Source organism: Patella vulgata, chromosome 3, assembly GCF_932274485.2.
Source record: "Patella vulgata chromosome 3, xgPatVulg1.2, whole genome shotgun sequence".
NCBI lineage: Eukaryota > Metazoa > Mollusca > Gastropoda > Patellidae > Patella > Patella vulgata.
The window spans coordinates 56,159,623-56,176,960 of record NC_065881.2 but is presented as its reverse complement, the minus strand read 5'-3'; the positions used below and the strand labels follow the sequence as shown (position 1 = coordinate 56,176,960).

At 31.5% G+C, this 17,338-nt stretch overlaps 1 protein-coding gene across 1 annotated transcript in view; it reads right to left on the bottom strand.

Moving 5' to 3' along the window:
- Positions 1 to 631: 631 nt before the first annotated feature.
- The window catches only part of LOC126816339 (dynein axonemal heavy chain 6), a 31,183-nt gene continuing 14,476 nt past the window's right edge, over positions 632 to 17,338 (bottom strand). Inside the window, exons 28-60 of the mRNA XM_050542772.1 lie at positions 17,203 to 17,313; positions 16,857 to 16,982; positions 16,552 to 16,707; positions 16,042 to 16,203; positions 15,562 to 15,699; positions 15,115 to 15,268; positions 13,902 to 14,173; positions 13,419 to 13,631; positions 12,899 to 13,084; positions 11,984 to 12,180; positions 11,557 to 11,740; positions 10,708 to 10,935; positions 9,996 to 10,217; positions 9,708 to 9,855; positions 9,276 to 9,433; positions 8,714 to 8,845; positions 8,039 to 8,210; positions 7,319 to 7,482; positions 7,033 to 7,161; positions 6,597 to 6,757; positions 6,119 to 6,269; positions 5,745 to 5,926; positions 4,975 to 5,161; positions 4,643 to 4,797; positions 3,938 to 4,118; positions 3,482 to 3,607; positions 2,972 to 3,081; positions 2,614 to 2,776; positions 2,279 to 2,361; positions 1,905 to 2,142; positions 1,333 to 1,635; positions 980 to 1,165; positions 632 to 808 (exon numbers count right to left, since the gene is read on the bottom strand). Coding sequence (XP_050398729.1) covers positions 632 to 808; positions 980 to 1,165; positions 1,333 to 1,635; positions 1,905 to 2,142; positions 2,279 to 2,361; positions 2,614 to 2,776; positions 2,972 to 3,081; positions 3,482 to 3,607; positions 3,938 to 4,118; positions 4,643 to 4,797; positions 4,975 to 5,161; positions 5,745 to 5,926; positions 6,119 to 6,269; positions 6,597 to 6,757; positions 7,033 to 7,161; positions 7,319 to 7,482; positions 8,039 to 8,210; positions 8,714 to 8,845; positions 9,276 to 9,433; positions 9,708 to 9,855; positions 9,996 to 10,217; positions 10,708 to 10,935; positions 11,557 to 11,740; positions 11,984 to 12,180; positions 12,899 to 13,084; positions 13,419 to 13,631; positions 13,902 to 14,173; positions 15,115 to 15,268; positions 15,562 to 15,699; positions 16,042 to 16,203; positions 16,552 to 16,707; positions 16,857 to 16,982; positions 17,203 to 17,313 — 5,655 coding nt within the window. The remainder of the gene's footprint in view (positions 809 to 979; positions 1,166 to 1,332; positions 1,636 to 1,904; positions 2,143 to 2,278; positions 2,362 to 2,613; positions 2,777 to 2,971; positions 3,082 to 3,481; positions 3,608 to 3,937; positions 4,119 to 4,642; positions 4,798 to 4,974; positions 5,162 to 5,744; positions 5,927 to 6,118; positions 6,270 to 6,596; positions 6,758 to 7,032; positions 7,162 to 7,318; positions 7,483 to 8,038; positions 8,211 to 8,713; positions 8,846 to 9,275; positions 9,434 to 9,707; positions 9,856 to 9,995; positions 10,218 to 10,707; positions 10,936 to 11,556; positions 11,741 to 11,983; positions 12,181 to 12,898; positions 13,085 to 13,418; positions 13,632 to 13,901; positions 14,174 to 15,114; positions 15,269 to 15,561; positions 15,700 to 16,041; positions 16,204 to 16,551; positions 16,708 to 16,856; positions 16,983 to 17,202; positions 17,314 to 17,338) is intronic.

Genomic DNA, 17,338 nt, shown 5'->3' with positions numbered 1-17,338 from the left:
CCAGTCATAAGGCCATTTTTAAGTGACGTAGCAATACCCAAATATTTTATATATATAGCCTAGAGATACAATTTACCGAGTAAAAAAACCAACAAAACAATTACTGACCTTCGATTCATTGAGTGTATTGATCAGTTCTTCATTATCTAATATATTACCCTCAGACTCAAATAATAATTTCAAAATTCTATCTTCTATAGCTTTTAGTTGATTTTTATCAGCATTAATTCTAGTAATAAGTTGATTTCTTTGCTCTTCTAAATCAGGTCTTTCTAATCTTACAACATCACTATAAAAAAAACCCAAATATTATTATAGTAAGAATTTGTAACTTTATCATCAGATCCCCTTAGATGGTGGCAAATATTTTCTACTCTGCCAACAAATCCTCTTGAAGTTGGTGGCAAATCTTCAATTCTGCCAACAGATCCCCTTGTAGTTAATGGTGGCAAATCTTTAACTCTTAGAACTAGAACCCTAGCTTAGTTGGTGACAAATCTTCTACTCTGCAAACAGATGTCCTTAATTCCTCATGCATTTCTATGTATAAAGATTATACCATGAATCTGTATAATCAAATACACCAATTCATATCTAATTGACTAAATTAATGAATAAAATATTGCATTTCTTACCTAAGAAGTTGATCTTCTAATCCAGATTTAGTAACAGTAAAATTAATGATAGTAACTTTAATACAGATTTCAGGTAAATAATGTGGATTGGACATCTTGGTTGTCATGTAGAAACGGAAATTACGATCATAATCTATATCACTATCACCCAGACGGATTAATAAACGACCACCCTGTTGCAAAAAAAACAACAAAATTTAACATAAATTGTTAGAGACTACACAATAGATCTCTTTAATTGTAAAACAGATTAAATTTTGGAAATAATAGAACAAATTTGTACAATAAAATATTAATTTAAAATTATGAAAGGAATAAGGAAAGGTTAACGAATGAAAACTTACAGAAGTGAATGTTTGTTTTAGTAGAACTGGTTCTAGAGCTGGATCTAATGTTTCTGCTAGGTCTTCTAATAACACCGGCATTCCAATACGTATACAATTTTCTAATGTTCTCAAAAAATTGCCATCAGATAATTTAATAACCTTTAACCCATTTTTAGATTCCCGATTACGAATCCAACGGTTAGCCTGGAGATAATAAAAAAAATTGAAATTTAACTATGTGTATTATACCAACAAATGGAAGAGCCTAATCCTGCAATAATTTAAATGTACAATTACTGCCATATTTGTTTTTGTATGCTACCATAAAATCTTAATACTATTGAGAAGAAAAATGGACATAATTAACTCACCTGTTCTTGTGGATCTATCATCAATGGCCACCGTCTGCCCCTAGTTACCAAGATGGCATTTTCTGTTGACACTTGATCTCTAGGTAATCCATCTGAATTCCATTGACGAATCTCAAACGGATCAGCAAGAACTTTTTCAAGGGTCATACCCTCTGTAACAGGTATTTCTAATTCCTGACATCTTTGTGTCCATGCCGCAACAAGTTCTTGACGATAATTACTGGTGAATGCCCCATAATATGCCACACAGGCCGCTGATATAAATACATCACCTATCACATTACCTATTTCTTTCTCAAATTGCTGAAATTTTAAGACAGAAGAAATAATATAACAATTAAACAATTTCCAAAACCAAAGATAGAAAGTTAAAAAATCTATGTGTTTTGGAAGTTTCCATGTAAATTTGGTAGGGTTTTATTATCTCATTTTGACCTAATTTTTTTACTGGTTCTTGTTTAACCAAGAGTTGGCCTCTTGGACAAGAGTTAGACAAATTTGCCAAACAAGAACAACCCATGTCTACAGAGCCTAGTTACGAGTAATTTAGGAGTGAAAAACAGACAACAAACCTTAACACTTTCTTCCCATCTGATCTGTTCGTCGCCTAATGCAGTAGTTAGTTTAGATGCACGTTTTAATCTAGCACCAGTAGTAGCTATATTTCTCTCTAATTTTTGTTTCTCGGATACACTATCATCATATGACTTCTGTAACTCTGCAATCTTAGCCTCTACTTCTGATAATTGGTCTTGTTTCTCTTTTAATTTCTTCATTGTAGTACTGAGTTCGTTTTCTGCGGCTGCTAGTCTGAAATAAATACATGGAGTATATTTGAAACAAATTCGCTGCTACACAGAACACCTAAAAAAACCAAGTTAATCTTTTAATAAAATTTATTGCTTTTTTTTTTGTTATGTTTTTAAATATTATTATTTCGGCTTACCTTTGTCTTTTAGGTTCAACAGTTCTGAAGACATGAGCATACAAGTCCATAGCTCTTACCCACATACACATAGATTTACAAGCCTACAAAATAATATATTACTATTTTATTTGAAAGGCAGAAAAAGTTCCATTTTACATTATTGAAATCATACATCAATATGTGATCAATAGCATTATTTATTCTAATATAGCCAGATAACAAAACCTACTAATGTTCATAGACACAGATGTATTTTTATTTGAATTCTAAAGCAGAAAATCTTGAAAGGCATCATATAAATGAGATTTTAAAAGTTATAAAATAATATAACATAAGTATCTAATTCACAATACCTTGGATACTTTCTCTACAGCTTCGGGTATAAATTTGGGATTGTCAATATATTTCTTTAACTTTTTCAGCATACCCTCTGGAATATTATCTTTATCGTATTCATATAACTTTTTCAGGAAATTAGGGTCACCAAGCTGTACTTTAGCTGAAGCCCAATCAGTTCTGTTGGAGAAATAAAAAAAAAAAATTCAGAAAATTAATATATTTAATATGCATCAGTTTATACCATTTCATTTAATATTAATTTTAAAATATTATGCTTTAATAAAGATCTTATATTTTACAATTTTAGTCAACTAAATATTTTCTGATATATATCCACTGTAATGCTTGCTGTAATAAAACCTTGTATCTTACTTGGCTCCCATTAGAATACACACAGCTTCCATGACAGTTTGTACAAGTTCTGGTGGTTTAGAGAAGACACGAATTTCTGCAATATCACTTTTATCTAGTGAATCTAATGCCTGAAATATAATCACAGTTATCTTGTTATTGGAAACAATTAATTCAAATAAATTTAAAACAGAAGTAAAATAGTAGAGTAGGTAAGGCAATGAAAATTTATCAATCTATTTTTGGACCAGGAGCTTGAAACTTGGCAGACTTGTTCCTTGGACAATCACCTATCTATTGATGGACTTCAATTTTTGGTATGTCCCAATTTCCAGATGGTTACGATATCATATTCAGTTGCTGGTCCATATTACACAGGTAGTTGTTTTTTTAAAAATTCTTATTAGTGGTCATTTACAGCAGGAATTACTGTAGTCGTTCTCAAGAAAATCATTGTAGAAATGTAGCTCCAATTAAAATATAGTAGTTATAGTTTCACCCTAGTTTAAAGTCATATATCAAGAGACAAACCTTAATGGATGCTTCTAAAGCAGGTAAAGCTTCATCTAAATCTTTTTGAGCATCTTTAGCAATTACTTGTGTTTCTTCTGCTTTGACTTTGGCAACAGCTTCATCCTCCATTACCACTTTACGTACCTAAAAAAAAAAATATAACAGTACCAGGTATATGATTGGTACACATAACATGAATACACAAACACAATCCGATTACAATCAAATGAATTGTGGTTTAACGTCCTACTGTTCTGCACCTATCTAGGCTAATGATCTCGTGCTCTGTTTTAACGGTGTACAACTTGTGATTGTGTTGTTCTATCCCATAATTTGTCTTAGGGACCGTCGCTAAATTTTAACACTTCTTTACAAACAAACAACCCATGGAACTGGGTGGGCGAGTTATTCATTTAGACGCAAGTGTTGAGATTTTACACCGGTCCCTTATCTTGTATCATTATAATCACTTACAGCATCAGCTTTCTCTTGATCTACCACCAGATGTTCCATGAGTACTTGAGTACTCTCAGATTTCTTCTTTAGTTCTGGTTCTAATCCAACTAACTCTACCTTCATTTTATCGACTACATCATTAGTTTCTAATAACTTTAATAAACCATTCTTTACTCTATCTCTAGCATTCTTTAATATCCTGTAATATATTGTAATCAGCAATAGAAACATGTACATTTTATCGTTGAGTCAACTCTGGCTCAGTTTGAAAGGGAATGTTTTTTTAAAACATGGTCTTGTTGGAGCAAGAGAGAGAGAAATGGGGTTCAATGTCCTCTTGGCCCAAACTAGGTCATTTCTGGACTAACATGTTCAATTCTATTTAAATAATTTGCTTGCACATAAGCGTCTTTCACAGTGGGAGGAAACTGAAGAACTTGAAGAAAACACACTGGGTCGGGCAGGCCAAACTACTCTTTGCAACATACAAGCTTGAGATCTAAAGCGAACATTTTAATAATATAATAACTGATAATATATAATTTTTGCTTCACACTAGTATACAACTTATTCAATCAATGTATTGGAAAACTTACTTTGAAGATAACTGAACTAATATCATCCTCAAATTCTTACATTGATGTTCACAAATTGTAATTACTTTAGGAGAATTTGTAGAGTGCGGACAACAGAATTTCTGTAAAAAGGTGAACTTTTACTTACTTTGTTCTTTCTGCTAACATAGTAAGATATAGATTAATCAACTCTAGATAAGATGTGGGTGTTGTATAGTAACGCCTCTTTAACTCTGTATAAAATCTCTCAGCCATCTGACTTACACTAACATGTATCTCAACACACATTTCTGATACTCTACCCTATAAAACAATATCTCCAGAATAATTATTACAATAACACATTCAAAGTAACAACATCAGACATTCTAGAATTTTCCATACAATTTAAATTTTCTGATATAAACATTGTCAATAATTTCAAAATTAATTACACATTCTGATAAAAAAAAAATAAAAATGATAAAAATAAAAAAGTACCTTCAGTTCATCACTTCCAAGTTCAACACTTTCAAAGAATGATTTTGATACACCTAACAAAGCTTCTTTAGGCCATTCTATAAACCAATCTATAGTACAGCAGTTAACTAATGATGGAAACATTCTACATCGTGCTCTAAAGGCACTACCAACAGGACTCATACATAGTACAATATGTAGATTATTTCTATAAACATAAAACACATAAATACCAGATTTAAATTAAAAAGGATACTATTGAATGTTTTGGGGTTTTTTTTCAGATCAAATAGAGAGAGAGAAATTGGGTTTAACATCCATTTGACACAAACTAGATCATTTCGGGACTAATATATTGATTCATTTTTATGTCAATAATTCACTTAGGGTCCTGTAGCAGTAGGACGAAACTGGAGCAAACCCATGAGGTTGGACAGATGACCCTACTCCTTGTCATGTACATCTGTGGGATTAAAACCAGGCCACTTGACTCAATGACAGACCTTATAATCTAAAGTGTATGCCTTACACCATTCGCCCGAACCCCCCACCCTCTCAAATCAATAAGCATTCTGTGACTAACATCTCAATTACCCAGTAACAATATTAATTGAGGTGGTTCTGTTCAACTGTTGTCATAAAGTAGTTTGTCACAATAATAGAAGCATAGCTTGCAGCTCATGATCTCCAATAGGATATATTTTATAAAAAAAAGTAAAGAAATTCAAAAAAGGTAGAGTAACAGTTATTCTGATAAAGATTTGAGAAAAGGTCATATATGAATTACTAACCTTACTCTGTTGATACAGAATTCATATATAAGATCCCGATTTCCTTCTGGTATACCGGCTTCTTTAGCAGCTGGTCGACATCCAATAATTAACCTTTCATATTCATCAGGTTCAAATAAATTAGGCACTTCACCCGAGTTCAATATATTATTGATGTCTTCTAAAAACTCTTCTACTACAATCTAAGAAATTACAAACAATGGTACTATAAACACGGCAACTAGACCTTGATAAAAATCCACAACGCAAATTGCTTTTATAATCTATCAACGTCAATCATTTTGTGCTTAACTTGGACAATTTGTTGGCATTTGAAACTTGATTCATCATTTCAGAACTTGGTAACTATTTATTTATTATAGATTCTAACCTACCTGAGTATCTGTAAAGAGGAATACTGTGTTTTTATTTTCTGCACCAGCTAAGAAATAAAGTTTCTTTAAATCTTCATGGAAGGCAGCGTAATCATATCCTCTACATAGTTCAATCTGTACACATTGATATCCACATATACTAGCTGCTAATCTGTTAACATAATATATAAATAATAATTCTAATATCTCAATTATCAATACCAGTGGAGGTGAATGGAGTTTAATGCTATATCAAACTAACATATGATAAGGTATGCAAAGAGGTTTAATTTTGTATTGTGTATGGACAGCAGTATTTGAAAATATTCTTCTTAGTTTGTAAGCGTGCATGCAGTATTCTTATTTTTTCTCATTTTTTTTTTGGACCTTGCCACTTTATCAAGAAGTTGAAGACATCAGTTTTTTTTTTGCAATAATAATGAAGTTTAAGATGAAATTTCAAAAATGTATTTGTTTATAATATATAAAGATATTTTACCTAGTAAGTGATTGTTTACCGGTACCACCGACACCAACTAACAGGGCGTTACCTCTCTCTTGTTCTATCATACGTACTATACGTGTTACATGTTCTATAGCATCCAAAAAAAATACCAACTTCATCTCTTTAGATGATTGTAAATTATAGTCATCTAAATACTGAAAATATCAACAAAATATAGCAATACAGTTATAATAGAGGTACTTGAAATTACAAATTTATATATTCAGTTTATCGGGGGAGACTCAATTTGCTTCAGCATTTACTACAACTCTATGCTTACAGCGTAGTGAATATTGAGGTTTGATTACCGGTATTGCAAATTTCAAAACTCCTATAACTTGTATCATCAAATATAACATCACCAAAATTGAAGAAATTAACCATACAATCCTGTTAGATTTTGTTTATAATGTGTCATAGAATGGCTTACATTTTCTAAAACTGTTTTAACTTTTGTTAATTCCAATTCTTCATACATTCTATCTTCTTTATTGGCTCCCATCTTCATAAAATCTCCAAATAATATAGGACTGGTTACAAAACTTTCTGGATCAATATTCTATAATAAATAAAAACATTTTTATCTCAGACCGTCCATGCAAATACGAAATGGGCGATGTTGCTCAAACCCATTATATTGTGTGTATATCAATAATTTTCCACATGATATCTTTGATCAAAAGTTACTCAAAATAAATACAATTATTTCAACTTACCTCGCCAAAATATTTATTTCCTAGTTCAGACATGATCTGATGGAAGTACATCTTATCTTCACTGTTAATAAGTCGATCATGGAATACACGTTGTGATTCGTGACAAAAGAGACGGAATATTTGTTTATTATCTCTAATAACACCAGGATCAGCTTGTAAAATACCTGTTATAATAATAATAAGTTTATATCAATTAAACATTCAACCTATGAAGGTGATTCCATAAATATTCACTGCTACTAATGAGTCTGAATGATTGATCCAGGCTAGGGCCAGCAGTAAAAAGAATTCACTTTATATTCTGTTTCTATAAGATACATGTAATTTGAGCTTTTTGATGGTTGGGGTGGGGTGGGGGAGCGGTAGCTTATTTCGAAAATACTAAACCCCAACAGACATTTAAAGGACATTTTAATTGACTAAGAGCAAAATTATGTCCACAAAATGCAATCATCAAAATATTATAGTTTAAAGTTTAGAGATATAAACTATAGATATTGAGAAAGTTGATTGAGAAGGATGTATTATATACAGTTTGTATTTATCAAAAGTGAGCAAAAGAGAATATTGTAATCATCAATTTATCTTACCAGGTAGTTGTAAAATAGATAAATTAATGTAGGCATGTCATTATTTTTGATTCACGGTCACCTTTTTTTTTGTTCATTTTTTAAATATAAATGTTGATGTCAATAAATTGAAAATAGAAGTTTAGAATACCTTGTACACATTTAGATAAATCTCTCAAGTTAAAAACATAATGTGATTTAGCTGGTGTAGGTAATAAATCTGTCTTCATTTTAAAATACATCTCTACAGCAGCTGATACAATAGCTTCTGTACTTTGTCGTACTGAATGGGGGAAATCCATTAAAAATCCAGACAAGATAGACTGAAAAAATGTACAAATAATGACGGGTTACAAAATACTTAGAAATGAGAAAATATGTTATCTTTAAAATAAGTCATTTACTATTTGTGTTTTAAACAGCCATATTAGATATATTTTAATGAATTAAATGAGTTAATTCTGTATGCAAGAAAAATCATGTGAATCTATGTAGTTGGCGATAAGTCTAGAGATTCCATGCTAAGCCAAGTGCCAGGATAGCCTTTTGATAAGTAATATTATATCATAGTGATTATAACAGCAGAACAATGCAATATCTTAAATGAGTTATGTAACCTGTTAAGCAAATCTTGCGATGACTTTTGGATAGATCAATATTTTGAGCTGAAACTTTCAGACAAGCCATTTGGGTTACTTCTTCAAATTTTAGCATTTAATTTGTATACACGAACTTACATTGATCAGTAGGTACCCAGTGAAATCTGGGACTGCTCCTTTAAGATCATGTGTAATAAATGATATGTGAAATATTCTAATATACTTACATTAAACATGATTTTAAGACTATGTTCTGATGGTGAGGGTATAGATAACATACTGAAGTGTCGCATCATACGAGGTGTAACTGGATTTCTACCACCACCAGGTGGAGCGCATGCAGCAGTTAATGTTACATCCTAATAAAAACAAACATTAATATTTTTCATCCGAAAGACTAATAGTTTTTCTGACAATTTTGGTTTCAGATAAAGACCTTTTGAAAAAAGCTATCAACCACACCCCCTTTGCAATCATAGTGCTGAGATATTTCATAAATTGTGAGGAACTCTTGGGAAAACACTTGCTCCTTGCTGGTGGCTATTTTAAGCTACGGTTAATCCTTAATTTTTTGGGAAAAGAGTAATGAATTTTTTCGTGAAGAAAAAAGGAATAAATTTTTTTTTTGTAAAATAAAATATCAAATTGAATCCTGGTGGAAACCCTTGCATGTATTACAAAAATATGTTATTAAATCAGTTTTAAGTTGATTAAAACATCCTTGCTGCAATAGAACAGACTTTTGAGGAATTGACTTAATTTTGGATAGTTTGAAAACATCAATCATACCACAATATCTTTCCAGAAGTTTTTCTCTCGATCATAGAAACCACCAAAATCTTGATATTGTCTCAATAATTCTATTGGTGGTTGTGAACCATAGGTATCTTGTTTAGGCATATTTAAATCATCTATTAATATTATTACTCTCTTTCCTTGTGGTGCACCTACAATAAATACAAACATTATAACTATATGAAGAACATTTGTAATAAAGCAAATCCGTAATAAAACATGGTGAATTATGGATTTCTGAACATCCAATAAATTTACAAAATGCCAGACATTATTCATCATAAAAACAAGTACAAGGGTACATACTGAGCATGATGTCATCATGGCCAGCGTGAATTAGCAACTTTTTGCGAAGAGTGTTGCTCTCCCAGTTCCTGGACCAAAAACAACCAACATTTATTCCCAATATTACATTAAATATTTTACCTAGTGCTGCCTTTCGACGTTTTTCTAATTTTCCTTCTATCATCTCCTGTGTTCTCTGACTACTGGTTTGAGCAGAAAAGTTGATAAATATAGGAACATAATTCTGTCTTTCTGCTATACCAGATAACAAACCTCTAGCAATAACAGACTGAAATTTAAAAAGTTTTTCATTAAAAACATGTATATGCTTTGATATTATTTTGAAACTAACAAAATGAGAGGAATGTCAGCAGAATCAAACTTGATTCCATCTGAAATGATCAGAAGAATATGAATATTGTTACTAACCTTTCCCACACCTGTTCCACCAGTATATAAAACTGACCGTCTGACAGAGATAAGCTTCTCTAATAAATATCCAAATCGTACAGTATCAACAGTGGGTACTAACATCTCAAAAAATGGAATCTCTTTATTATACTTAAACTGTGGTACAATCTTCTCCCATGAATCCAATCGTCGGGTTTCAAAATCCATATAACAACCCCATAGATCACCACCAGATGGTAGCTATAAATATATATATATTGTTTACAATTAAAAATGCTGATGGTCACATGAATTTTCGAATATATGATACATTAAAATGTACTATCAGTTCGATTATTTATTTAATAATGTTTTTGACTGTTTAATGTTTAATTAAAACGACAAAATCAAAATATCAATGGTGGATAGTCTTCTGGTTTGGGGTAAATGAGGCCTATCAAAAGATTTTAGTGAAGATTATAAATGACACTGGCTTGTTTTAACTATATCCTGTTTTTATCACATGATATCAAAAGTTAATACATTTTTAATTCATATCTTTGAACCATTTTTGGAAAAATATTTCTTTTTGGAGATTAAATTTTCACAATATTAAATGATGATCAAAAATCATAAATTTAATTATAGCAAAATCCTTAAGAAAAAAACCGAAAAACATCTTAATTCAAAACTTTAACAAAGACCATAAAATAATAATTAGAGATATCATTTTAAATAATATAAAATTTACCTTGGCATCACTATTATCTTCAAACTGATTTCTAACAAATGTATCAAAGGCATCCCAGTAATCCTCAGACAGATTACCACCAATAGACCACAGATAAGAAAATATAAATGTGGTACAAATGAGAGGATGTAGTTTGCTTGGATCTTGAGACAAATCTGGTCCACCACGAGGTGGAAACAATAACGATTCTATCAATTTACATACTGTCATCACTTTACTTATGTCAACCTGCAATAGAAACAAACAATTTTTAAAAAAATATTAAAATTTACAGGAATCAATGATCCATTTAGCGCCATTTGACTTAATGAAATGGACCAGAAGGATTGTGCCGGACAAAACCTTATTTCATGACTGACAATTGTCTGGGTCTAACCCATTAACAATAACAATGTTCTGGCCATGTGGAAAAATGGGCATGCTAATGGTGGTAAAATACTAGGATCTCAAAAAGATGTGAATGGAGTTTATGGTCACATCAAAACAATACTTTGGTCTTTTTAAGATTAATTTTTTTCACTGTGGTCTCATGCAAATATTGAGAAGAGAACATGATAGTTGTGTCGAGGGTTCCATTAAATGCATATGGATGGAACTCAAATTTCCTCACATGATTCAAAATGATTGCACAATACTTTCGGAAGCTGGAATCATGAAGATCTTCATGACCATTTTCAGAATCAATACTGGTTCAGACTAATAGAAAATCAAGTGCCCTGACTGCGCCACTACAGTGATTCCCTTGTATAATTGATATACAATTGATATTCCTTGTTAGGGTCCACCACTTCTGTTATACCACAGAACCTTGTGTTATATTCACTTATCTTAAGGAATTAAAACAATTACCTGTACAATAGTCTGTGTACATTTTCTATCGACAAATTTGAGACCATTATCAATATATCGCTTGAATAAATCTAATAGGTATTCTTGTGTTTCTTCCTTTAGTTTATGTTTCCAACTTTCTAACCATGTTAGAACAGACGGCATCCATCTTAGTTGATCAGCATCAATATACACCATACCACATCTACAAATAATCAACAAATTAGTATAAAATAGTACAGGCACTGGAAATAGATGATTGACATCTTCATTTCCAGTTGAAGCAACTCTTGTTAATTTGTATTTCAATCTGAACTTCTTAACTGTTTCTCTTAAAAGTTTTTGACTGCAAATACAAAACAGCTTAAAGTCTGTCTCAACAGCCGTGTTTATTATTTCTATTTAAGCTCAAACACATCATGAAATCACTAGTTCAGTATTACCATACCTGCTGACAGTAGCTGGTGATGCTACAGCTAAATCTTGTACTTCAAACAACATATGTATATATGGTGTTAATTTAATACGTTCACTATTAGCTAAACACAACATCTTATTATCATCTAATACAGTATTCATATTCTCTATCCATAAGGCATCTACTGGTCCATCACATATAATCCATTGATGATCTTCTGTTGTATTCTGTTTCAAGTATATAAATAATGATTGTATCACATCAAATCACATTATTATTATGCTACATATCAGTGGAGAATGGTTACTATTTCGCTTTGAAGAAAAAGCATTGGTTTCTAAATTAACTATTTAACTATCTCGAATCTGTTTTTAAATACTAGAATAATGTTTAGAAAATTGTAGATCAGCAATTGTTTTTTTTTTACTGCTCTCTAGTTTAAAGATCCCCATTAAGTTTTGGGGAAAAATGTCTTGTTTACAAGTGTTTTGATTCTAAATAGCCATTTTTTCTTTTTCTTCAAAACTAAAGAGTAAATAATGCCTAGTGCATAATGGGTCACAGTGGAGTGAGTTTTAAACTAGTCATAGATATGAAGTATCTTACAATAGTAGAATTATTAGTGAACTCAATGATTGGGTTAGATTTTAACACACCCAATCTAACAGGTGCAGATCTAGAGGTAGGATCTACCCCCCCCCCCCACTCTCACAGCTTAATTCGGCGGATGAAGGGCCCGAAATAGGAGGAAATGGATGGCGTCTACATCGCTCAAGTTTTCCAAAATTTCTGGAGGGAGGCCACCCAAATCTCCTGTTGATAGGCCTTATACAACACTTCAAAAAAGATCTAAAAGTTTTGGACCCTTCCCCCTTGCTGAAAATCCTGGATACGCCACTGTCTAAGGTTTAAATTTATGGAATATTTATAACACAATAATCGTACCTGAACACATTCTCTAACAGTTAAAGCCATCAATCCATCATGCCATTCTAATGTTAGTTTATTTATACCACCATATAGTTCATCCATAGTAATAGATTTAGGATTTAATACATAAGTATGTACAGGTTGATAAAATGAATTATCTAATCCCATACTGTGTAGATTTGTTAATGTCTCCGCTAATATCTGAAAATATCAACAATAGATTATTATCACTTGTCAGAAATCAATTACCTCACAAAATATCATTTGGTTCTAATAATTATTACTTGGTTCTAATAATTATAACTTGGTTCAAATAATTATAACTTGGTTCTAATAATTATAACTTGGTTCTAATAATTATAACTTGGTTCTAATAATTATAACTTGGTTCTAATATATACAATGTGTTTCTGATAAATATCACTTTGTTCTTATAAAGATAACATGGCTAAATAAAAAAAGAAACACAAAAAACTAAATTGAAACATGTTTGAAGATCTTAAAACATCACTCACTGTTTAAAATATATATTTACCTTATAGATGGTAGTTTTTCCTCCACCAGTTGGTCCAACCAACATAACACCATGTCTTACTATCATTGTTTCATAGAATTCTATAACTTTCTTAATCTGACTTTCTACATGTTGTAATTTCATACCAGTTTGTACTTTAACCATCTCCGTTTGTAAAATACCGTAATCATGTTCTGGTATCTCTACGTTTGGGAACAAATCAGATAAAATAGCCTGTAATAAAACATAAAAAAGTTTATAGATTGTGTTATGCATTTAGAATTTATTTATAATTCCTAATGCCTAAAAACCAATAATTCTCTGTCCATAATTTTTTCTCAATATTGCTGAAAGATCTGAAGATTGTGGCGGTAGGAAGTGTTTTGTCACTGAAGGTAATAACAAAGGCTCAGCAACCGAAAATAACTGATTTCTGCAAAATGAACAAGAACATGCAAAACTATAATTTTACACTACAATTGAATACATTAATATTATACACACCTGAAACAATATCGCATCTTGAGCTAAGAACTTAGGTAAGTTACTATCTCGTAAAGCTCTGATTAATACAACATCTTCTTGTTTATCAGGATTCTGTCTCTTTAAAGCACCAGCCATCACTAATACAGACTTTACAGCTCTCATACCAAAATCATAATGATCTTGTTGTGATAATTGTTCAGAACATAATTTATACATCTGGACCATCTTCTGGGCTAATGTTTTAGATGATTCAAAACCTTCTGAGTATAGAATAACCTCAGCAATCAATCCTGTTAAATATAAGACGAAATCAGACTGCCGTGGAAATAAAAACAAATTTGAAATTTTTGTATCACAAGTGCCGCTAAGCATAGAATTACAAAACAGTTTAACCCTTAACCGGTCGACGTCATTTTGACGTTATGACGTCAAGTGGTCAGGCTAAACAAAGGCTGACATGAAATATTTTGTGTGCCTATTTCAATCGACTAGTGTCGAATAATTATAAGTGATAGACTCTTGACACCAATAAAAAAGTTGCTGGGGATAAGTTAATCTATAATTTGCAAATCATTCTAAATCCTTTTCATCAGAAATATCGTCTTCAGAATCAGTGTCATCGATATAATCCGATTCCGAATAATTCATAAGTATTTCAACCACTTTGAGCGTCTTTAACGTTCCCGACACCGTTAATTTACGTTTTTCGTCAAAAAATGTTGAACAAAGACATGTTTTTCTCAATGCCCTTGACAAGACAAGGTCCTGTCTGACACGCATGCGTTGCCATATCAATTAAATACTCAAATGCAGCTTATAAAAAAGGTTCTTGCTGTGGTCGACTTTAGTCGACCGTGACCACTTAGCTGTATAACGTTGTGGTGACTATAGTCGACAATGACTGGTTAAGGGTTAATATATAAAATTGGTCTGACTTTGAAGTTGAAAACAGAAATCATTTTTTCAAAAAAAAAGGTGCATACATTATTTATTGTTTTCATACTTAAAATTTGATATCTGTTTAACTTTAATCAAAAACATGAGATATATACAAGAAATAATCTGAGGGCGTGTGAAAGAGAAATGTAGTTCAACATCCAATCAACACAAACTAAGTCATTTCAGGACTAACATGTTACAATTTTATTTCAATAATTTGTTTGCACAGGGGTGTTTAGCAGTGGGAGAATACCCATGAGGTTTATTAAGAGATAAAGGAAGTTGTTCTCACCATAATCTGGAACCATCATAGCTATAGGTCTAAATAGAGCTTTTAAATTATCTGGTAATTCTGTTCTACCAGCATAACCTGGGTTCATTGTAATAAATGCTGCACATGTATTTACTAGTTTGATTTCTCGTCCTTCAAACATGAAACGTGATAACTGAAAAAAAAAAAAATAAGTGTGTTATTTTCCATTTACATAATGTATAATCTCTGTTCAAAGCTGTGGCACATATAGGTCTGCAAAAGTAGAGATATTCAGGGCACCCGAATCCTGTACCTTCACAAAATCAAGATCAATTAAGCAAGAAGAATAAATGAAAGAATGAATGAAATCAGGTTTAACATTGTACTTTACTGCATCAACAAGGCAAATGAAGACAAGAGAAGCAAGAAGAATATTTTATTTAGAGTCAGTTTCATTAAAGAGAATGCTGTAGATATTTCTGTTACCTTTTGTGATTTAGCATTTCTAATGGTAATAAGTTGTTGAGCAATGACAGAGAGTACTTCAATATCTATACGGTTAAACTCATCAAAACAACACCAAGCTCCAGACTGAGCTAACCCAGAGAAAAATTTTCCCATCATCTGTAAAATATACAGAAACTTACAATAATACGAACACTTTCACTAAAACATATCATTTAACAAAAAAACAGGATAAAATAATAATACAAACACTTTTACTAAAAATTGTAATATTTACAAAATTATAACATCAAACTAGGGAATACAAACTCAACTCAAATAATCTATATCAAATAAATAAATTGACTCATAAATAGTCATTAAAATATTCTTCAATAAAACATGAATTTGCACTTGATAAAATAAGAGAAAACTTGTCGAAACATTGTGTTTTATGTATACAAACCAATGATTGTTCACCACATAAATTGTGTTGCATTTTTTAAAATATGAATTCTTTACCTTGTAATCTAGACCATCTGAACAGTTAAATACCACACATTGTTTAGCTAGTGATTTAGCTAAATCTTTCGTTGTTTCTGTTTTACCAGTACCAGCGGGACCAGCAGGTGCACCACCAAGATCTAACTGTAGAGCTCCCATTAAACATAAGTAACAACGATCCTATAAATATATAATATTAGTGAGTCAAACATGGCATTAGATGAAGACTTTAACAATCAAAATCGGAGCCACAGTGGCCCAGTGAGAAAGGCGGTGGCTCACAAAACAGGAGAACCTGGTTTCGTCTCCAGTGTTGAATGAGATAGTTCTTCGGGGTTTTTATGCGTGGTTTTCCCCTTGTGAGTGGTGCAGAATGCATGACCTCTCAAAAAAAACAGCTTTTAGATGTTCATATGGGTAATTCTGCTGTCGTGACATAATTTGCCACGTACTCATACCGCGCACTGCATATGACCATCTTTATGTCCAATAACGGATAATTAAATCAAGTGTGTATGACATACTTACAGTAAGAGGTGTAATAACCAATCGTGGTGAAGCTCCAAGATATTCATAACCATAATCATATACTGAGTTTGACATTCTTACTACACAATTATCTATATCATTATCCCAATAATATCGTAATTGTTTCTGCCATTCAAAACTGTTGATACTATCCACCTAAAGGGGAAAAATTCAACAGTAAAAAGTATTCCAAGCTGTGTACTCTTATAAAGTTATGAAGAAATCAGGATTATATTTGAAATGGATCGTAAACAATTGATTTTCTGATATAAATGTATTATTAATGAATCTAAAATCTACTGTACCTCAACTCGGACCATTTCTGTTATCATATCTCTACCATGTACATCTATAGTAATTAGAGCACATAGCACTGCTCTAGCTAATTTAGTTAATTCACCACGTACAATACAAGCTAACTTGTTTAAATCCTGGTAATTACAAAATAAAGAAATTAAATATAGATCTACATTTCATTTTGTTGAAGAATAATTTGACAACTATATATATTGTCTCTTCTAACACCCATTGTGCAGTCTCTCAGTACTTCTGTTAAACTAATATCTTGGTATTAAAATCTACAGTTGATGCAGAATAAAAATCTAAAAAATAATACACAGTTTACATTACATGATAAAATGATATACCTACCTTATAATTCTTTGTCTCAAATTCTTTCATTCCATCTTTTCTGTCATAATCACCTTCTAATATTTCATGTACATCACGACACCACATCATCTGACTAACCGTTAATATAACCTACAGCGAACATAAATACCATAAT